Below are 22,852 nucleotides of genomic sequence, written 5' to 3'. Positions count from 1 at the left end.
ATCATATAGCAGGGCCCTACAGCATGAGCTGTCTGATACATTTAAAGAAGTGAAGGAGACAAGAGCAGGTAAACTGCACGGTTACATGGAGAGTATGCCTATAATTTAGACATTCCACATGTCTTCTATTTTAAATTCCTCAAAGGCAGGGGCTGGAAACTACTATTCTGCAGACTTGTTTTGCAGTAAATGTCTCCAGGGTGGTCGCCAATTTTTAATATGTGTTGTCACATAAATCAAGTTGACATTGAAACTGCCATGTTCAATTTTGCTTCATAAATAATTTATTTCCCATATAAAAGTTTAAATAAATAAATAACACATAAATCAATTTAAAAACAACTTAGTCTTTAACTGTCCATTGAAATCCAGTGCATTGCCTCATCATTTACTTCAAGAGCCTCTGCTGCTGAAGAGTCTCACCTCAAAGTCACATTGTCCCTTCCCAGAGCCACAGCGGGGAGATGTTCAGTCACGGAGGTAACCTGTTAGTCTCCTCAGGAAAGAAAAGTTCCTGAGGATTTGCACTCGAACGACTGTCCAGGCACACCTGTTGTACTCCTTGGACTTGAGGTACTGCACGAGGTTGAAGTAATATTTCCTCAGGTGAAGAACGGTCGTGTCTCCCATAGTGGAGGTTTGCTTCTGCATTATTTCCTTCTGGATTGGCTCCAGACGATTCATCTGCCCATAGAGTTCCTCAAGGAGGTGCTCAATGATGGTGTCAGACCAGCCAGTGCTGGAGAAGTCTCTGGTGAGAATATTGAAGATCTGCTGGAGCATCTCATACATGACCAATACGGCATCTTCCTTCTGGAACTGCTGTGCTTGCTTCATCTCCTCAGGGACCTGGAAGTCCATCCTGAACTCGAGGCAATGTTGAGGAGTTGAAGGTAACTGCCACAGGAGGTTCTGACACACCACAGAGCTCCGCCTTTGTTGGAATCGAAGCAAGCTGTAGCTCCTGGAAAGAGCTGTGGTGGAGAGACACAGCAGGAGAACCATCTGGAGGAGGCACCGGTAGGTCATGGTGAAATCAGGCCCAGGGCTGCCTGTTCTGCTAGAAGGTCCTGAAGCTGAGTCTTCAGGAGTTTGCAGAGTGAATGTCCTTCCTCCTTGAGTGTGGGCTAGTTATACAGGATGGCCCTCCCTTCTTTCTATTTGAGAGGAATTTCCCACTTTCCAGTCTCCCTTTTAGTTCTCCTGTGTTGTTTAAATGCTTAGTTAACTCTAAAACTCTTTTTCTTTTTAGCTCCTTGCTTTTTGATTTTATGTGCGTTAGGGGAAAAGATATACAGTCTGGGAGAATTTCTAATGTTTTTGTAAATTTTCAGCGAATTGCTAAATGTTAAAAAAAAAAAAGCCTAATCATTTGAACTAAATTATTACAGGGTTCTTTCACTGGGAAAAGATCTTACTTGTTCTTTTTTCATATTGTTAGATTTTGTGAAAGGGTCTTTATCTCTAAGAGTTTAACAACTGTAGAAAATAATTTATTTTTTGTATAAGGTAAGTTTGTGTGAATTTTTTTTAGGCCTCCTTAACCATAAGCAGCAAGATATTGCATTTCTTTATCAACTTTAATTGCTTTATTTGGCAATCTCAAATTATCCAGAATATACCAAAGTAAAGATTAAGTCTATCTCTATGCAGGCAAATGAATGTTACACAGGCCACACATAAAAGTTCATGATTTCTATTGTAGGATGCCTTTTGACCACAACTGAGGGCCAATGTATATTTATTTTGTACATACTTTGAATAATCTAAATATCTGATTTTGCATGCTAAAGTAAGGATGCATGCAGCAGGCAGGAAAATTCTTTCCTCTTCACTTTGTACCTTTAGAACTGTTTGTACCTGAAACTTTCCCCATAATGAAAGAATATCTGTGAGATAGGATTCTTAGGTATTTTCATAATCTAGTTTCAAATAATTTTTAAAATGTTACTAAATTTATACCCTTTCTTTTCTCACATTAAAATTTTTTCTGTAAGAAATATATTTTTTGGTATCATTAGAAAATAAAAAGCACCTCAGTTCAGTTCAGTTCAGTCGCTCGGTTGTGTCCAACTCTTTGCGACCCCATGAATCGCAGCACGCCAGACCTCCCTGTCCATCACCAACTCCCGGTGTTCATCCATCAGGTCCGTGATGCCATCCAGCCATCTGATCCTCTGTCGTCCCCTTCTCCTCCTGCCCCCAATCCCTCCCAGCATCAGAGTCTTTTCCAATGAGTCAACTCTTCGCATGAGGTGGCCAAAGTACTGGAGTTTCAGCTTTAGCATCATTCCTTCCAAAGAAATCCCAGGGCTGATCTTCAGAATGGACTGGTTGGATCTCCTTGCAGTCCAAGGGACTCTCAAGAGTCTTCAACACCACAGTTCAAAAGCATCAATTCTTCGGTGCTCAGCCTTCTTCACAGTCCAACTCTCACATCCATACATGACTACTGGAAAAACCATAGCCTTGACTAGATGGACCTTAGTCGGCAAAGTAATGTTTCTGCTTTTGAATATGCTATCTAGGTTGGTCATAACTTTTCTTCCAAGGAGTAAGCGTCTTTTAATTTCATAGTTATATTCAAAAGCAGGGCATAAAATTGTAGATACAATGCCACTATGTAAAAGTATATAGGAAAAAATAAACTAAAGGAAATATACTAACATTTTAATAGTAATTATATTTAATTTGTGAATCTAAATAGTGATTATTTGTTCTTTCTGTGATTTTCCGATATGCTACCAGAGAATGTATTCAGCATTGCTCAGAAGAAATATCATGGGAGCCATATAGGCAATTTAAATTTTTCTAGTAGCCCCGTCAAAAGATTAAAAAGAAACAAATGAAGTTAATTTTAACAGTGTTTTATTGAACACAAAATATCCAAATGTTATCATTCCAACATATACCAATATAAAGTTAATAATGAGATAGTTACATTCCTCTCTTTCATAGTTCCTTCAAAATATGGTGCATACTTTTGCAGTCACAGTATAGCTGAGATTGGGCTAGTCAAGTGCTCACTTGGCCTCTTGTGGTAATGGTTTATGGTGGCCAGTACAGCTCAAGATGGAGGGAGCAGCTTACACAGAGCCAGGAGAATTGCTGAGTTTGCAGGGACCACGTAGAAGGAGCTTCAAATTGTGGACGAGTTATGAGCGAAGAACCAAGGGGATCAATGCTGGGAAAATGAGCTCAAGATATATTCAGGACGCTTTTGAATGCCAGAGTGTGGCTTTGTCCTTCATTCGAGAAGTCTTCAGGCAGAGAGGGCACTAAGTTGTGCCCTGGACAGAAGAATGGGCCCAAATGTTGTTGGGAACTGAAGCAGGGAGAAGTCCTGCCCAGGTGCTCTCGTGGCTGTAGAGACTGGAAAGAAAGACCAGAGTGAGGCACTGGAAGAAGGGGATGGGTGCAGAATTGCAAACAAGAATTCCTGCTGCTTTCTTCCCTTTGTCCTCCTCCCACTTCCTGCTCTTGTGTTCATGAGGTGCTTCCTAATCGGTCTCTTTCAATTGCCTTCACAGACTTTTTGTCGGTATAATTCATTTTGGCTATGAAAATCCTTGTTTGCATCTTTTGGTGCACGTTTGTGTAGCCTTCTGTTGGATATATGCCTAGGATGAAGTAATTGACTCATAGAATGTGCATATGTTCAGATTTAGTAGATAATGACAAACATATTTTTCAAAGTTTACACCAATTTATATTCTCACTATCAAGAGTGTGGGATGTCAGTTGCATGACTTTCTTTTCAACACTTGGTATTGCCAGTCTTCTTAATTTTAACCATTCTAGTGAAGCATAGTGATATCTTATTAGAGTTTTAATTCATATTGCCTAGTTATTAATAAGGTTCAGCACATTTTCATATGCTTACTGACAATTTGGATATTTTCTTTGTGAGGGGCCTGTTCAAATCCCTTGCTGACTGTCTCAGTTAATTTTTTTTCTATCTAAAGATGATGTAATTTTGTACATACAAAATACAAAAGGACATATAAACTACTGAAATTTTTAAATAAATTTAACAAGGTCACTGAAGAAAGATCAATGTTAAAATCAATCACATCTTTTGACATTAGTAATAAAAATTGGAAATTGACATTTCAAAATAATACCACTAAGAACATAAAAAGTCTACTACTGAGAAATTGTCACAGCCTGGAGGTGCCTAAGAAAACATGGAAATTAAAGGTAATGTGCCATTCTAAATGGCATCCCAGGACAGAAAAAACAACTTTGGGTAAAAACTAAGGAGATCTTGGAATTCCCTTGAGTTTCACTGATTGGGACTCCATCTTTTCACTGCAGGATCCTTCTTGGATCCCTGGTTGGGGAACTATTTAATAAGATGTCACAAGTCTCGCAGCCATAAATAAATAAAAATGAAATTCCTGCAACCAGCGGGGCTGGGTGGATGGGTACAGGAATAAGGAGATCTGAATAAAGTGTAGATTTAAGTTTTTATTTTTTTTAATAGCTTTGACAGGACAATTTGTCTTTACCTTTGACCTCTAAGTACAAGTTTATAATTGCATTTTTGACTCAAATTAGATGGCCAGAAAAAATAACAGTTTCTTTCTCTAACATTGAGACAGTATGTTTTAAATCTTGATCATTAATGAGGTTAAGCAACTTCTCTCTTTGTAAGTGAGCAAGGGACATGTAAGCACGTGCTGAGGTAGTAAGCCTCAGTGAGAAGGGAAATCAGAGTGTGCAGTAGGAGACTCTCAAGGCCATCTCCTCCTGAGAAACACAGTCATTTAGTGAACAAGCAATTACTTAGCAAACATGTCCTAACCACGTCATATAGTAAAACAAATATTGCCATTTTCTTGAACTATTTTAAAACTGTCTCTCAAATTTTTGCTGCTGGCTTGATTATGTGTCTTGCACATTCTTTCTGAGGTTCATTCCAATATATTTATGCTTTCTTATTGTTGCAAGTATGAATGAAATTCTTTCATGACATTTGCTAATTTTTACTGAACTAAGTTTTCCTTGCATTTTCATATACACATGCATGTGACAATAACTAATTTTGTTATTTTTCTCTGATCAGCTTTACAAACACTATATAAAAGTTTGGTTGATTTTTCAAATTTTTAGATAAACAAATACATTGCCTGCAAATAAAAAATTAAGGTCTGAAGATAGCAAGTGTGATGACCGTATGGAGCAACTAATGTTTGTTGTGTATATTTGTACAACTACTTTCAAAAACATTATCTAGCAAAGCTGAAACTATGCATAGCCTGTGGCCTATGACCCAGTCATATATGGATGTAAGAGCTGGACCATAAGAAGGCTGAACACTGAAGAACTGATGCTTTTGAACTGTGGTGTTGGAGAAGACTCTCGAGAGTCCCTTGAACTGCAGGGAGATCAAACCAGTCAATCCTAAAGGAAATCAATCCTGAACTTCATTAGAAGGACTGATGCTGAAACTGACCCTGCAATCCTCTAATGAACTGACTCATTAGAAAAGACCCCGATGCTGGAAAAGACTGAAGGCAGAAGGAGAGTGGGACGACAGAGGACACGATGGTTGGATGACATCTCTGATTCAATGGGTATGAGTTTGAGCAAGCTCTGGGAGACGGTGAAGACTGGGAAGTCTTGTTGCAGTCCATTGGGGTCACAAAGAATTGGACGTGACTGAGCGACTGAACAACATGACCCAGTAAGCCCACTCTTAGCAATTACCCTGGGAAAGAATCATGTAAATATGCATCAGTATAGAAGTAAAGAATATTCAGATCAGCAATATTCATAAGAGTCCCAAACTAGAAATAGCCCAAATACCCATTAAAATTGCATAAATACTTTATCCTGATAATAGGGTCATTAATAACAATAAAAAGTAAGAATCACAACTAAATGCACGAATATAGCAGTGATTGAAAGACACTCACCTCAGAAGAAAATGTATACTATTACATAAATTTAAAAATAGGCCAGAGTAGACCAGAGACATTTTGCTTGGTGACCAAGAGAGCTCCTGTGAAGCTTTAGGACCACGATGGAAAGTCCGTCTCCAGCTTGAGGGAAGAGCGTGTCTTCCCACCTTCCAGCTGCGGCCTCGCTCTCGCCCTCTCTCAGCACCTGAGGCTGACTCTGCCCAGGCAGGGGTTGCCCTGTGCTCACAGCCAACAGCTGGTGGGCCCAGAGCCCCTCCTCAGGCCTCCCACCTGGTGTGGAGAGGGACAATGTGCAGAGAGATCTAAGTGCCTCTGGTTGCAGCCTCTTCTCTCTTCCCTTTACTCACACTGAGGACATCATTCACAGGCCATGGACAATACTCATTGCCCAGTGTTTCTCCTGCTCACTTCAGATGCAGCTGGGACTAGGTATTTTGGTTGGGGCCTTGGCTAACTCTCCTAACTCCTCCAGAACATACCCAACCAGAGGATCCACTCTGCACCCCTGTCACTCTCAGAATGCTCCCATCAGAGGGTCGATGGCCCAGGAACAGGCAGGAGCAGCGCAGGCCTTGTTTTCACTGTTTGCTGCCAGGACCCGCTGCTGCTGGACACTCAGACTGGCCCTTTCAGAACATGCCCGTCTGCCTCAAGCCTGCATTTACTTTTCCCTTCAGATCCCAGGTTGTTCTCTGAGCTGGACTCTGAATCTCAGAATAACTATCAGGGGTGCATTGAGTCAGGCCAACCTAAGGTTGAGAAGAGAGTTAAAAGGACAATACACTGGCTGCAGCTGCTGAACAAGCCTCCTCGAGCCCCTGCCCCACCCTGCCGGCATGAGGGCAGGTTGCACTGCGTGGGTTCTGGGTTAGTTTCCTGTCTCTGCGGCAGTTTCTGAATCTTTCTTAAAGTGAAACAGCCCAAAGCAAAGCCCTCTACATACTTAAAACCGACCAGTGACTTGAGTTTTGTTACATCATCAGAGATTGCGTAATAAACCTCAGAGGCAAAAATAGCAACGAAGTTGATGCAACAAGTGAAAAGGAAATTAAAAGCAAGCTGCCAAACGGGATTTCAGGATCCAGGCTGGGAATCCCCTCTGGCCTGGCCTCCTGGCTGAGCTGAGTGCACAGAGCAGAGGATCCTCCTGACTGCCTGCCAGACGCCTGTGTCTTCCAGGCGGAAACTCTGAGCTCCGGGGAAAACCAAAGAATCCAGTGAGGGTGGGGGTGTGTCTTGTAGACAGCTGGCCTGTGTGCCACATAGGAATGTTTCCTGTTTCCGTCTAGAACTCTGAGTATTGTTGCAGCAGGCTTGGCAATGTCATCCCTGCTGCTGCTGCTGCTAAGTCGCTTCAGTCATGTCCAACTCTGTGCGACCCCATAGACGGCAGCCCACCAGGCTCCCCCGTCCCTGGGATTCTCCAGGCAAGAACACTGGAGTAGGTTGCCATTTCCTTCTTCAGTGCATGAAAGTGGAAAGTGAAAGTGAAGTCCCTCAGTCGTATCCGACTCTTCTCGACCCCATGGACTGCAGCCTACCAGGCTCCTCCGTCCATGGGATTTTCCAGGCAAGAGTACTGGAGTGGGTACCATCGCCTTCTCTGAATGTCATCCCAGTGAATGGCTATTTCTCCTCTCGCTGTGCAGTAGGTGAGCTGCAGGAATCTGTTTCTGAACAGCTCTCAGGAAACTGCCTCATTTTCCTGACCACACACCCAGAACATCAGGAAATAATCTGCTAAACAGATTCAAATAGAAGACTTAATGTAAGGAGCACTTGGGAAGTGTCTGGTACCGTTCTGAGCATGTGCTACAAATTAAAGCAATTAATCTTACCACATTATCAAGATGTGCTTTTATGATTATCTTAATTTTACAGTTAAGACATAATGCAGCAATTTATAACTAGGCAATCTATTTTTAGGTACTAATGAAGAAAAATCTCAAAATTTATTTGCAAGGAAATATAAATAAATGAGAAAGTGAAGTATAAGAAAAATGGATATTTATGTGATATACATTAATATGTCCCTATGTATAGATTTATTAACTACATATGAAAATGTCTAGAAGGATACCCATTAAATTGTTAACAGTACAGGATTAGGGTGCATCCTCCTAGAGGTCAAGGTTAGGCATTCCTTTGTATGAATTATTTAAAAGTTTAGCAATGACATGTGTGTTTAATATATATGAATAAGCTTAAGAAACCTTCTTCTTTAGAGTCACATTTATCATGGCAGCTACTGGTTCTCACATCATCTCTTAGCTGTCTCTGCAGTCCCCAGCCTGCCTTGTTCTTCTTGCCTCCATTTGAACAGTTTAGGAAGATTCTTTTCTCAGGAGTGGCCAAGTGTAGAAAACTTACTCTCCCTTCCTCATCCTACTCCAGGATCCTAGATTCCACATATGCGATTGACTTCCCATGATGAATGTGGTTCTCCACTAATCCTTGAAGGCGCTCCGGTTCGTACAGGCCCCAAGCAGGCGCCTGAGTCCATGAACTGGGCTTTTCTCCACCCATCTCCCTCCCTCCTCTAGTCTGTGTCTCAAGAATCACATTCAGTCCCTCCTCAAATTGTCCCTTGTTCCTTCTATGACCCAGGGTGGGTAACCCTGTTCCCTCTGAATAAAGGTGGATTCAGTATAGGTTTATCTTATCTTGTAGGATCAGGCTTTGGGTTAGATTTTATTCAAAGGTGTGTGCAAGCCAGCTTGCTTTTTTAAAAATACTTTTCTTTCCACTACTTAAATACAAATAGTAGTCTTGTACAAAATATAATACAAAACAAACTATCTTATGAATGATAAAGATTTAAATGCTATGAACAGCCTAAATATTTCTGATATTTAAATAAATAAATATTACAACTTTTTAAGATATGGAAAATGGATTCTTAAATCTGTTTTAAACAGTTATGGTAACAAAACCTTTAACCTACATTTAAATAATCCCATATATTAGCCATTACTTATATTTCATCTGACACAAAAATAGAGTTAAAGGTTGCACTTTGAGTCTTAGAAAATAGCCATTTAGTTGACCAGATGAACTGTTTTCAGATTCAATGCCTTCTTTATTTCCTGAGTTTTCCAATGAGCTCATTGGCAAAGACCAAGCACCTTCTGATTTCCACGCTGACAACCTCCCAGGCACAGTGGCTGTATTCTTTGAGATACACACTGATTCGCTGGAAGTAACCCTTCACAGCCAATCTGGAGTTCTCACTGCCTAGAGGTGACTGTTCCAGCGTCCTTCCCTCCCTCACACACGTGTCCAGGTCCTCCAGCTGCTGATCAAGTCCCATGAGGAATCTGTCCAGGACGCTCTCATTTCGACCTGCAGAAGAGCCCGTGGTGCTGAAGAGCTGGAAGGTCTGCTGGAGCAACTCGTGCACAACAGCTGTGGCTTCTGTCTTCTCAAGCCTGGTCCCGTGCACCAGGGTCTGAGGAAATCTGAAGTCAGTCCTGTCCCTCAGACAGGACACAGTGGGCACTCTCTCCATCTGACTCCAACGTGTGACGCTTTCCAGATAGCCGCGGCTGGCAGGCAGCTCACAGCCCAGGGAGCACGTGGGGCTGGAGCAGAGCATCACCAGGGCCAGCAGCACAGAGACGGCGGGGGGCCACTGGGATGCTGGGGGCTTGCAGGACCGCCTGCAGCGGAGGTCTAGGCAAGTTCTGAGGGCTTGGGGTGATGGGTGGCTCTTAAAGAGTGAGTAGAGAAACTTTCATTTTTGGGGGTTTTCCATAGTTAGCCCTTTCCTTTCTTTTTCTACTCTTTGTAATGAAATCAATGGACGTGCTAATTTTTGTCATGAGTGCCTAGGTGGGGGACATCAAATCATGCGTGCCACTGTGGTTGATATCTACACAGCCATATATTATGCTTTTCACACCTCCTTAGTTGTTCCTGGGAGAAGAGTCTGATCAAAGTCAGAGAAGGGAGAAATATTCATACAAATGTGGCTTTTCCAGGTCACCAAGAAGTGTTCAGTATGAAAACAGCTTATAAGAGAAGCTTTTGATTTTTCTCATTTTTCTCTCATTTACCCTTTCTCCCGTCATTAAAAATTTTCATTTGTGTGTGTACCTTTACGATTTCACCTGAGTAGGCCTTGGGCTCACTGGAGACATTATAGGGAACAATATCACTGATATCATTTGTTAAAAATGAATTATGTTGCAACGTAATCCACAAGGCACTTTTTTAAGTGCTGGTTGTCCTGCTGCTGCTGCTGCTAAAACGCTCCAGTTGTGTCTGACTCTGTGCGACCCCATAGACAGCAGCCCACCAGGCTCTCTGTCCCTGGGATTCTGCAGACAAGAGTACTGGAGTGGATTGCCATTGCCTTCTCTGGCTAGTTGTCCTAAAAAATTCAATTTTGCCTGTGTTTATTTCTCTTTCTCCTCTACCACTACAATATTTCACAGGAAACTTTGCCTCAGTCATTGTGTGATAGTACAGATAATCTCATCTCCTTAGATATTTCACTGGGAAGTGATAATCTACCATACTGAGGTTGCAATTACATTCAACCCTTGTAATGGCATGTCTTTACCAATTCTTTAAGGTACAGATAATTTTTAATAATATTAATGACAGAAATTTTTACATGCAGCCTCTCAGCAAAGTGTTTTTAATAAACATGACATTAATCTTCACAGCTTCCTTATGAGATAATTACTATAATTATTGACGTATTTGCAAATAAGGAAACAAAACTCAGAGGGATTACTTAATTTGCTAAGAGTCAGGATTAACTGCATAAGTGGTACTTGACCACTAAACTATTCTGCCTCCATGTTATTCCTCAGTAACCTTAAGCATTCGCCTTTAGCTACACTATGTACGGTTGTAAGTAAGTAATCCCTCTAATTATGTAACATTTGACTGCCCTGAGAGATTGTAAGCTCCCTAAAGGCAGTAATGGCACAAGTGGAGAATCCAGGAAGGTGTCTGTCCCCGAGGAAGGGCACAGAGGGTTCTCTGTCCCATTGTTCATCACTAAGGCATGTCTGACTCTCTTTGACACTGTGGACTACAGCACGCCTGGCTCCCTGTCCTTCTGTATTGGTCAGATTTGCTCAAGTTCATGTCCATTGAGTTGGTGATGTGATCCCGTCATCTCATCCTCTGTTGTCCCCTTTTCATCCTGCCCTCAGTCTTTCCCAGCATCAGGGTCTTTTCCAGTGAGTGGGCTCTTCCCATCAGGTGGCCGAAGTATTGGAGCTTCAGCTCTGTTGCAGAAGTAGTTCTAAGAGAACTATCCACACCAAAGTTTGAGTAGACCTAGTATTTGAAGACTGTTTCAGAAAATGAGAATCTTCTGAAAACAAAAATAGTAAGAGTAAATTTTAATGGATTTTTAAACTTTCTGGATAATTTCTCAAAATACTTTCTCAGATGGAAACAGGGACTCTCAATGTTCAGGTGTTGCTAAGTTGCTTCAGCTGTGTCCAACTCTTTTTGAAACTATGGACCACAGTCTGCCAGGCTACTCTGTAGATCTCAACAAAAGACCACTTCAAATATAGGACTGGAAGTCAGCAAGTGCAATGGGAACTGTATCCTCTTCAATTGTAGTGTAATGATTTTAATGTTCCTGGAATGAACAAATGACACTTTTGTGACAAAGAAGAATAGGAATTGGAGAGGAAGGACTTACTAAGTTCCTCTAAAATAGGAAGCACTTTGTCAGAGGAGACAGCTCGGTCCAGTGCTTGAGACACTGGACATGGGGGCGAGATTGCCTAGGTTGATGTCCCAGCTCCATTCTATGCTGGCTCTGTGACCTTCAGCACCCTGGTTTTCCTCTTGCATGGAAATGATAGTCATATTTGTTTCACTGGATTGTTGGGAAGATTGAATGACATACCATGCTTCTGACCATGCCTGGACAAGACGTAGAAGCATTCAGTATCTACTAGCCGTTCCCACGAGAGGGAAAATGCACACATCCAACTATGGGAACTGGATCGAGTTTCCCTGAGATGACCTGCTTCCCTTCCTTCAATTCTCAGCTCAGTGGTCAACATTATTACATCTAATCTCATCTCTTATGTGAACATGACGTCCTGTCCAAATCACTTATACCTAGTAGCTTCCAGGTAACAGCGGACCATCTCACACATGAATAAAATGGCTGTCCAATCTGTGACCCAGTCTCTTTCGTGGTGAGTTAATTGGCCTATATCCTCAGAATCAGAAAACGTCCATGAAGAGTGAGTAATGTAAACAGACAAATAAAAATAAATAGATACTGGGAGTTAGCAAAGCTGACAATTAGCCTCTTGAGTCAGACACGACTGAAGCGACTTAGCAGCAGCAGCAGCGGCCTCTTAGGTAACACTCAGCCTAAGAGCCTGCTATGCTCCTCTGGCTCTGTCTGCAGCTAAACAGACTCACATGGGGCGGTCTGAAATCTGTCATCTGTAGAGCCCTTCATCCCCATTTGTGTAGTTAAGTGATGTTTTGTCATTTGAACAGAGAAGATGTCACTATAGTTTGTTGTTGGTTTTTTTTCAATTACACTGTTTACTTCCCTTTTACCTTTGTGCATTACTTTTTTATTCACTGCTTACTTACTTTCTAGGAATGTTCAATGAGAGTGGAAAGTTTTGATATCTTGAAAAATCACAGAAGAAATACATTTCCTCTTCTTTTTCACTTACATTTTCCCTTCCTTTATTTTTGCAACAAACCTCAAAATTGAAATAGAAAAGACTGCAGAAGCATTAGAACAGCTTTTACCAAGTGAAATACAAATGACAAAGAAGAGGTAACAATATGAAAATTATACAAAAGTAGCAAAGAAAAGTGGGTTTCTTAGACATAGCAAGGACAATTACCTGAACTAATACAGAGAGGCTGCCTGATAGGGCCCACATGGGGTCTCATTGATGCGATGACTCATTATGTCGACCTTGCAAACAGAGAATAAAATTACAGTGATCTATGAGACTGACCACATTGCCCAAATGGCATTCTGCTTTCTCACTGGTGCCTATCTTCTCAAAGCTACAAGACCACCGGATTCTAGACCTCCAGCTATGTGACCACAGGACTCAACTACAGGCTAAAAATTAACCATTCCTTCAGGAAAATTTTTCATTGGTGGGGTATAAGTAGGACCCTGTCAGAAAGGGAGGAAGCTGGTTCTCCTTAGGGCCAGTCACCCTCTCCTTTCCCTCTAGGAAACTTCCCTTTTCTTGCCTGACTGCCCAACTCGCTCTCTTTCCCTCTGCACTTGCCTTACACTGCCGAAAAGCAGCAAAGACACATTCTAAACACCTGAACACTTGGAGGGAGTGGGGGTTGCACTTTATTTTCTTGAAAGTGAATTTTGGAGGATTGATCATCTGAAAGAGGCGAGTGAAAACATCAGCTTAAAACTCAACATCCAGAAAACTAAGATCATGCCATCTGGTCCCATCACTTCATGGAAAATAAATGGGGAAACAGTGACAGACTTTATTTTGGGGGGCTCCAAAATCACTGCAGATGGTGACTGCAGCCATGAAATTAAAAGATGCTTGCTCCTTGGAAGAAAAGTTATGACCAACCTAGACAGCTTATTAAAAAGCAGAGACATTACTTTGCCAACAAAGGTCCATGTAGTCAAAGCTATGCTTTTCCCAGTATTCATGTATGGATGTGAGAGTTGGACTATAAAGAAAGCTGAGCACCAAAGAATTGATGCTTTTGAATTGTGATGTTGGAGAAGACTCTTGAGAGTCCCTTGGACAGCAAGGAGATCCAAGCAATCCGTCCTAAAGGAAATCAGTCCTGAATATTCATTGAAAGGACTGACTCCAACACTTTGGACACCTGATGCAAAGAACTGACTCATTGAAAAAGACCCTGATGCTGGGAAAGATTAAAATTGGGAGGAGAAGGGGGTGACAGAGGATGAGATGGCTGGATGGCATCACTGACTCAATGAACATGAGTTTGAATAAACTCCGGGAGTTGGTGATGGACAGGGTGGCCTGGAGTGCTGCAGTCCATGGGGTTGCAAAGAGTTGAACAGGACTGAGTGACTGAACTGAACTGAAGTGAAATGAATCACCTGGCATAGTCTGAGCTTGTAACCGGGAAGGGTTAATTTTGAATTTCCACTGGACCTGCTTCTATGACTTTAACTCTTTATGTTATTGGAGAAGACTCTTGAGAGTCCCTTGGACTGCAAGGAGATCCAACCAGTCCATCCTAAAAGGAGATCAGTCCTAAGTGTTCATTGGAATGATTGATGTTGAAGCTGAAACTTCAATACTTTGGCCATTTGATGCAAAGAGCTGACTCATTTGAAAAGACCCTGATGCTGGGAAAGATTGAGGGCAGAAGGGGACAACAGACGATGAGATGGTTGGATGGCATCACCGACTCAGTGGACATGAGTTTGACTAAACTCCGGGAGTTGGTGATGGACAGGGAGGCCTGGAGTGCTGAGGTCCATGTGGTTGCAAAGAGATGGATGTGACTGAGTGACTGAACTGAACTGAACTGAACCAACCATAAAGTCCTGCCTCAGGGAATAAGCTGACTCCACCCATCTGTGAAGGACTGTGATTCTTTGTGTGGCAATTGCACAGGTGCCCTACTTAGCTACTTACCAGGTGGAACAGAAATTCACATTTGGGAAGGCCAGAATCACAGAGAGATGTGACATCTTTTTTTGTTAACGTGACATGAGATATTCCATTTCACACCACCCATGAAATGATTGTAGGGAAGTGCAATTAACACACGCCCCTACCTGAGGCTTACTAGACATTCTGGGAGATATTTACAGGAATTAAAAGGTCCTTTTACTTTGTTTCCTCACCTCTCCCCAATCTCTGATCCATAAAAGAATCTGACATCCAGGTCAGGACAAAATGGTTATTTTGAGGTGTTTAGACTTCCATCTTTATGGATAACTTCTGCGTAAGTCTAATGTATGATAATTTTCATGAATGGTTTATAAATATTTGTAACAAATTATATTTCCTATTCTAGGTTAAGGGCTCAAGCATGTTGATCACTAATTTCCTCTTCTAAATCACATTTTGAAATCTTCTCTTTATTACTTTTCTATACGGTTTTTTACAGACTAATAGCATTGGAGAATCCGAGCGACGGGGGAGCCTGGTAGGCTGCAGTCCATGGGGTTGCTAGGAGTCCGACACAACTGAGCGACTTCACTTTCACTTTTCACTTTCATGCATTGGAGAAGGAAATGGCAACCCACTCTAGTGTTCTTGCCTGGAGAATCCCAGGGACGAGGGAGCTGTCTCTGGGGTCGCACAGAATCAGATATGACTGAAGCAACTTAGCAGCAGCAACAGCATTATGCTGGGCTTCCCAGGTGGAGCTGATGGTAGAGAACTTGCCTGCCAATTCAGGAGACAAGAGGAGACACCAGTTTGATCCCTGGGCAGGAAACTCCCCTGGAGGAGGGCATAGCAACCCACTCCAGGATTCTTGCCTGGAGAATCCCATGGACAGAAGAGCCTGGCTGCCTGTGCTCCATGGGGTCACAAAGAGTCAGACACGACTGAAGCAACTCAGCTCAAGCACAGCACTCAGGGGAAACCAGTGCCGCCGTGTTTCTGTTCACATTGCTTTATAATGTTACATTCTTTTCTCAGTGTTTATATCATTTGAAATTTAGTTCAAGCGTTTTTATATTTAATTATAAATTCCATATTTTTCTTATATATATTGACCTACTTTCTCAAATGTATCTTGTATTTTTAAATTCTGAAGTATATCACCATTATATTAATGAAAAAGATCTCATTTATATTAAATTGTTTCCTCTAATTATTTCGTTCATTATATTTTCTTGCTTTGTTTTGGCCTGCCTCTGTGTTGCCCTTGGTTTGTATTAAGTATTTAGTATTATTTGATTTTAGGTTTTTTTTTCCTCTTGCAAGTTACAGTGGAGTTTGTGTTTTAAATAAATCAACAGTTTCTTTTAAGTTTAAGCAGATTCTATTAATATTTATTATTTTAACCTTCATCAGTTTGGGTCTCAAACGTACTGGATTGATGCGTTACTTTTAACGTGACGTTTACATGTTTCATGACCCTTGCCATATTCCCTTCAGTTCTCCAACAGTCATTTATTCAGAGCAAATATATAATGTTAAAGCAATTTAGAGTTTCTCTGAATACTTGAGTGAAAAACTGAAAATCTAAAACTGCAAAGTTTGATTTGAGACTTCCTTGGCCATTCGGTGGTTAGGATTCAGTACCTTCACTGCCATGGGTCCGGGTTCAATCCCCAGTCAGGGAACAAAGGTCTCATAAGCCACGTGGCTGTCACAGCCAAAAATAATAATAAACTTTACAAAGTAACTTCCACTGATGTGACTACTCACTTCTAGTTCTTACCAGGACTGTTGCTTTTAGTCAACATAGTAAAGGTTCACAAGACACCTGATACCAATAGAGATGCTTGTGAAGTTCTGTTCAAGCATAAACAGAGGGGAATGTCCAAAAGTTAAATGAAAATAAACTGACTCCTTATTCAAGAAAATAAAAATATGTCATTTTTGAATGCACTGAGAATGAGGGTAAGTTGGATGCAGTTTGCAAAATGAGTGCCATGTATTCCAAATGTGATGACTGGAAAATTTTTGGAGTCCTGTGGTCAATAAGGCCCTAATCAACTTGAATTAAATAATTCTTATTTTAAGGTGATGCATATGAGGATATAGCAATGAGTCCGGTATTCTTATCTAGCTTGTCAACTTGCTCTGAAGACAGTTCTCGTCCTGGGAGTCAAAATCTTTTTGAATGATGATGATGCTGTTGCCATCATTAGACATCATGTCTCCTGGCCTATTTTTCAAGACATGTTGAAACTACATCTAGGTACATGTACAACTAAGGAAACAACGGGAAAATCTGTGTTGAGTGTCACATAGATTCTTCCACTTTGTTGGCTACCCCAGGAGCTTTAACCAAGAAAGCAGCTGACCCAGGTGAGGTCTGAGAGGAGAGTTTAAGCGGCAGGGATTACTTCATCACACCAGGCTCTCCATGTGTTCCTGGAAGTCCCTCATGATGTTTCTTCAGGGATCCGTTATCCAGCATTGGACTGGAGTAAGGAGCAAGCTAAAGTACGGAGAGAATGAAGATCTGATGCAGCCTTCCTTCTCTGTCTTCCTCATCCTCAGCTTTGGAGTCTTTCTTGACTAGTGAGTGATGCAGTCAAAACAAATGATACATGAACTGGAGTTACACTGGCATCTATCAGTTCAGTTCAGTCACTCAGTCATGTCCGACTCTTTGTGACCCCATGAATTCCAGCACGCCAGGCCTCCCTGTCCATCACCAACTCCCGGAGTTCACTCAGATTCACATCCATTGAGTCAGTGATGCCATCCAGCCATCTCATCCTCTATCATCCCCTTCTCCTCCTGCCCCCAATCCCTCCCAGCATCAAAGTCATTTCCAATGAGTCAACTCTTTGCATGAGGTGGCCAAAGTACTGGCGTTTCAGCTTCAGCATCATTCCTTCCAAAGAAATCTCAGGGTTGATCTCCTTCAGAATGGACTGGTTGGATCTCCTTGCAGTCCAAGGGGCTCTCAAGAGTCTTCTCCAACACCACAGCTCAAAAGCATCAATTCTTTGGTGCTCAGCCTTCTTCACAGTCCAACTCTCACATCCATACATGACCACAGGAAAAACCATAGCCTTGACTAGACAGACCTTAGTTGGCAAAGTAATGTCTCTGCTTTTGAATATGCTATCTAGGTTGGTCATAACTTTTCTTCCAAGGAGTAAGCGTCTTTTAATTTCATGGCTGCAGTCACCATCTGCAGTGATTTTGGAGCCCAAAAAAATAAAGTCTGACACTGTTTCCACTGTTTCCCCATCTATTTCCCATGAAGTGATGGGACCGGATGCCATGATCTTCATTTTCTGAATGTTGAGCTTCAAGCCAGCTTTTTCACTCTTCTCTTTCACTTTCATCAAGAGGCTTTTGAGTTCCTCTTCACTTTCTGCCATAAGGGTGGTGTCATCTGCATATCTGAGTTTATTGATATTTCTCCCGGCAATCTTGATTCCAGCTTGTGTTTCTTCCAGTCCAGTGTTTCTCATGATGTACTCTGCATAGAAGTTAAATAAGCAGGGTGACAACATACAGCCTTGACACACTCCTTTTCCTATTGGGAACCAGTCTGTTGTTCCACGTCCAGTTCTAACTGTTGCTTCCTGACCTGCATACAGATTTCTCAAGAAGCAGGTCAGGTGGTCTGGTATTCCCATCTTTTTCAGAATTTTCCACAGTTTATTGTGATCCACACAGTCAAAGGCTTTGACATAGTCAATAAAGCAGAAATAGATGTTTTTCTGGAACTCTCTTGCTTTTTCGATGATCCAGCAGATGTTGGCAATTTGATCTCTGGTTCCTCTGCCTTTTCTAAAACCAGCTTGAACATCAGGAAGTTCATGGTTCACGCATTGCTGAAGCCTGGCTTGGAGAATTTTAAGCATTACTTTACTAGCATGTGAGATGAGTGCAATTGTGCGTAGTTTGAGCATTCTTTGGCATTGCCTTTCTTTGGGATTGGAATGAAAACTGACCTTTTCCAGTCCTGTGGCCACTGCTGAGTTTTCCCAATTTGGTAGCATATTGAGTGCAGCACTTTGACAGCATCATCTTTCAGGATTTGAAACAGCTCAACTGGAATGCCATCACCTCCACTAGATTTTTTCTTAGTGATGCTTTCTAAGGCCCGCTTGACTTCACATTCCAGGATGTCTGGCTCTAGATGAGTGATCACACCATCATGATTATCCGGGTTGTGAAGATCTTTTTTGTACAGTTCTTCTGTGTATTCTAGGCTGTAGTCAAATATTGGCTTAGAGATTGGCTATATTGGTCTGCCTCAGAGGTTAAATGTCTGCCTCCAATGCGGGAGACCTGGATTCAGTCCCTGGGTTGGGAAGATCCCCTGGAGAAAGAAATGGTAACCCACTCCAGTATTCTTGCCTGGAGAATCCCATGGATGGAGAAGCCTGGTAGGCTACAGTCCATGGGGTCGCAAAGAGTTGGACACGACTGAGCGACTTCACACATATTGGTCTCTGAACTCCAGCTGGAAAGAAGACAGAAAATTGGAAATCAAAGAACATTTTGCTGCCAATTTAAACACAAAGTAACAGATACAGAAGTGAAGCAAAATAAATGATCATTCACAGTAGTGATTCTATAATGTGAAATATATGTCTTTTAGATCCACATATTCATCTTCTTTTTCAATAAAGGAAAAAAATGGATTTTCATTATTACATGCATTTGCCATTTTCCCTCTGTTTTTATACTCTTAGCCTTGGACATTTTCATGTCAATATCATGTTTTCCAGTGTATCAATATCATACATTAAGCCTATCCATTTTTTCACTTCCATAAAGTGAATTAATTAGTTTTCTATTGTTTTACTATTTTCCTTGATGAAACATACTTGACTCTGATACATTTGTTCATGATGAGCTACAAATGGTGCATAATTTAAAAAATAAGGTAAAGTACTTTTCTTATGTTCTTGATAGTATTTCAGATCTAACATGGTTTCCTAGCAGGATTATAAGTTTTTTAAATTTTATTACACAAATAAGACCTTTCATCATTAGATTTTAACTAATTATAGGACCATTCCAGCATTGGGACTTCCAGTGATATCTCGTGAACTCCAAGAGGTGAATTGTTTTCTTATGTGAAACATAATCACATCTAAAATCAAACACAAACTTTCCTTTTTTCTTTCTCTGGTTGTGTAGCTTTCTGCATGATCATTGTTGTTTAGTCACTATGTCATGTCTGACTCTTTGTGACCCCATAGACTGTACATGCCAGGCTCCTCTGTCCAAAGGATAGTTCAGGCAAGTGGTTGTCATCTCCTTCTCCAGAGGATCTTCCCAAGCCAGGGAGGGAACCCACATCTCTTGTGTCTCCTGCATTTACAGGCATATTCTGTACCAGTAGTGCCACCTCATCTGTTATATTGTAATTTCAAATAGAGTTTAATTAGTTTTAACATAGGGAAGCACCAGGATTAAACATGGAAATGTTGTAGTTTCAAAGTCTTTTTAAATGTTCTAATCTTTGAAACATCTCTTTTGCATTTAGAATATTTCATTCTGTGTTATCATGATTTAGATTGCATGGAAAACAGAACAGAGAGAAGGACTTTTGGAATGAATATGCCAATCTCAATGAACACATTTTCCATTATAATATTAATTTCAAAATTCAAATTTGGAAATCTTCAGCCATCAAGTAAATGACATATAAAATCTATTTTTTTTCCCCCTGCTCTGAAGTAACCACCTTTTTAGAGAAACAATGTGAGGCATGGCTAAAACAGAATCCCCTATATCTATCTATCTATCTATCTATCTATCTATCTATCTATCTATCTATTCATGTATAGGTGTATCAACATTAAAAAAATGAAGATCATGGCATCCAGCCCCGTTACTTTATGGAAAATAGATGGGTAAAAAGTGGAAACAGTATCAGATTTCATTATCTTGGAGTCCAAAATCACTACAGACGGTGATTGCAGCCACAAATCAAGAGATGCTTGCTCCTGGGAAGAAAAGCTATGACTAACCTAGCCAGTGTGTTAAAAAGCAAAGACATCACGTCACTGTAAAGGTCCATGTAGTCAAGGCTATGGTTTTTCCAGTAGTTGTAGGGATGTGAGAGTTGGACCAGAAAGAAGGTTGAGTGCTGAAGAGTTAGTGCTTTCGAACTGTGTTTCTGGAGAACACTCTTGAGAGTCTCTTGGACAGCAAGGAGATTAATTTAGTCAATCCTAAAGGAAATCAACCCTGAATAATCATCAGAAGGACTGGTGCTGAAGCTTTAATACTTTGGCCACCTGCTGAGAAGAAAACAATTCATTGAAAAAGACCTTGATGCTGGGAAAGACTGAGGGCAGATGGAGAAGGGGGTGACAGAGGATGAGATGGTTGCTTGGCATCACTGACTCAATGGACATGAGTTTGAGCAAGCTCTGGTAGACGGTGAAGGACAGGGAAGCCTGGCTTACCACAGTGCATGGTGTCTCAAAGACTCGGATACAACTTAGCAACTGAACAATAAATGTGTATATATATACACACACTTGTACAATTTATATTAAGTATACATGTGTGTTGCCACTTTAACATAAAAGGATGAAAAACAGATGTTTACTTGAATTGTTATCTTATCCTGTATTATTTACCTTCCTGCAATATAAATGCTATCTCATCAGCAGGATAACAGGAAAACTTATTAAGTGACTGTTAGTGGTAATTAATACACTAAGCATAATAATCTGTCAAATATTTTATATAGTGTTTCATAAGTTGCAATTAGTTTTAACTGTTAACTCTTCATTGATACAAAAATTTTATTTTAGTCTTCTTCAGTCCTTGCCTACAGCATGTGTGTGATACTTTTTGAAGATCATTTTCAGGAAGACTGAGTTCAACTTTCCATTTCCTATACTTAGATCAGAATGAGACTCGTGATTGTGGACCCAAATGGAAGACTCACTCAGTTTTTCTTCAGTCATCCTCAAGTACTTGCAAGGAATTGCCTGATTATTCTTTCCTTGTCTCCTCTGGGTAGTAAGGAAACAGAAGTAAACTGTCCACACAGTGGATATTTTCCTGTAGGCAGTGCCTTTGGGGATCAGCTTGGACGTTTCTTTCAAATAGTCGATGATACTGAGAACTATGACTGGCATTCTTGTCATTCTCCCCAAAGCTGAACTTGGAGAAAAAGCATTTGGGTCAGACTGTATTTTAACAAAGTGTGTGCAAGCAAGAACATTACTTGTTCCCCTCGATCCCTACCCAGAACTTCATTTGGACAAATAGTGCAAACGTGAAACGGGGTCTCATGCCCTATCAAGTACAAACTAGCACGTGCCATTGGCACTTGCCATCTACCTACAGGGATTAAATCATGTGCAATTGCAGCTGCTGATTTTCAACACCCCTGGAAAGGAATTCAGGGTGGAAAGCAGAAGTGAGGCATGCTGTGAGCAGGGAAAACTGGCAGAATAAGTCTTCAGAAGGTTAGATGTTTTCAGGAGCCCATTTTATGAACCAAATTCTTCTATCTCCTTATCTCTAGAAAAGCATGAAAATCCTTCATGGTGATGACTGCTTCTTGTGACTCCAAGAAACCTTCACGACACTAACAGAAAACTTCTACCAAAAATAGGCACATGATTACATGTACTCTCCCTTCACCAAAATCACGTATATCCCTCTGTGCCTCTTTGGAACACCTTCTCAGAGCTATCTGATGTGCTGTCTCCTGGGCGACAGTCCTCTTTTTGTCCCCCCAAAAACTTTCAACTTTCATGTTGTGCGTTTTTGAAAGTCAGCACCCTGAATTTATTTTTTCATGCATTCCTCACCCAATAATTTCACAACTTGATTGCAGTGAGATTCACATGAGGATAAATCCAGGCCATGGAATGTGAGAGGAAGTGCTCTTGCCCTGTGTAGTCCTGGCGTTTGGAAACATCCCCTGTGAACCACCAGACTTCATCCCTTTACTGGAGAGTGTAGTAATTCAAGTACCACATTCAATTTGGAGTCACATGAGTTGATGATGGAAAAAGCCACTGAACAAAAGGTACCTGTTTCCCCGAATCATTCATTCATTTCAGTTGTTCAGTCATGTCTGACTTTTTGCAACCCCATGGACTGCAGCACCCCTGGCTTCCCTTGGTCCATCACCAACTCCCACAGCTTGCTCAAACTCATGTCCATCGAGTCAGTGATGCCATACAACCATCTCATCCTCTGTCACCCCCTTCTCCTCCTGCCTTCAATCTTTCCCAGCATCAGGGTCTTTACCAGTGAATCAGTTCTTCACACTGGGGGGCCAAATCACTGGTTTTTCAGCTTGAG

General features: G+C 41.2%; 2 protein-coding genes across 2 annotated transcripts; both read right to left on the bottom strand.

Moving 5' to 3' along the window:
- Positions 1–468: 468 nt before the first annotated feature.
- IFNB1 (interferon beta 1) lies at positions 469–1,029 on the bottom strand. Its single transcript, XM_068974540.1, has one exon. It carries the CDS (start codon positions 1,027–1,029, stop codon positions 469–471), a length of 561 nt encoding a protein of 186 aa, XP_068830641.1.
- Positions 1,030–9,006: 7,977 nt separating this feature from the next.
- Positions 9,007–16,183, bottom strand: LOC138080686 (interferon alpha-2-like). The gene is made up of 2 exons (XM_068973573.1): positions 16,172–16,183; positions 9,007–9,636 (listed from the first exon to the last, which is right to left on the bottom strand). The coding sequence occupies exons 1-2, from the start codon at positions 16,181–16,183 to the stop codon at positions 9,007–9,009; spliced, it is 642 nt and encodes a 213-aa protein (XP_068829674.1).
- Between the last annotated feature and the right edge of the window lie 6,669 nt (positions 16,184–22,852).

This window comes from Capricornis sumatraensis, chromosome 6 (genome assembly GCF_032405125.1).
Source record: "Capricornis sumatraensis isolate serow.1 chromosome 6, serow.2, whole genome shotgun sequence".
In the NCBI taxonomy this organism is placed as follows: Eukaryota; Metazoa; Chordata; class Mammalia; order Artiodactyla; family Bovidae; genus Capricornis; species Capricornis sumatraensis.
The sequence above is the reverse complement of the archived record's forward strand: the minus strand, read 5'-3'. Positions and strand labels throughout refer to the sequence as shown.

Bases quoted from the DNA above. Each gene is read 5' to 3' on its own strand.
- IFNB1 (XM_068974540.1), bottom strand. From the start codon at position 1,029: ATGACCTACCGGTGCCTCCTCCAGATGGTTCTCCTGCTGTGTCTCTCC.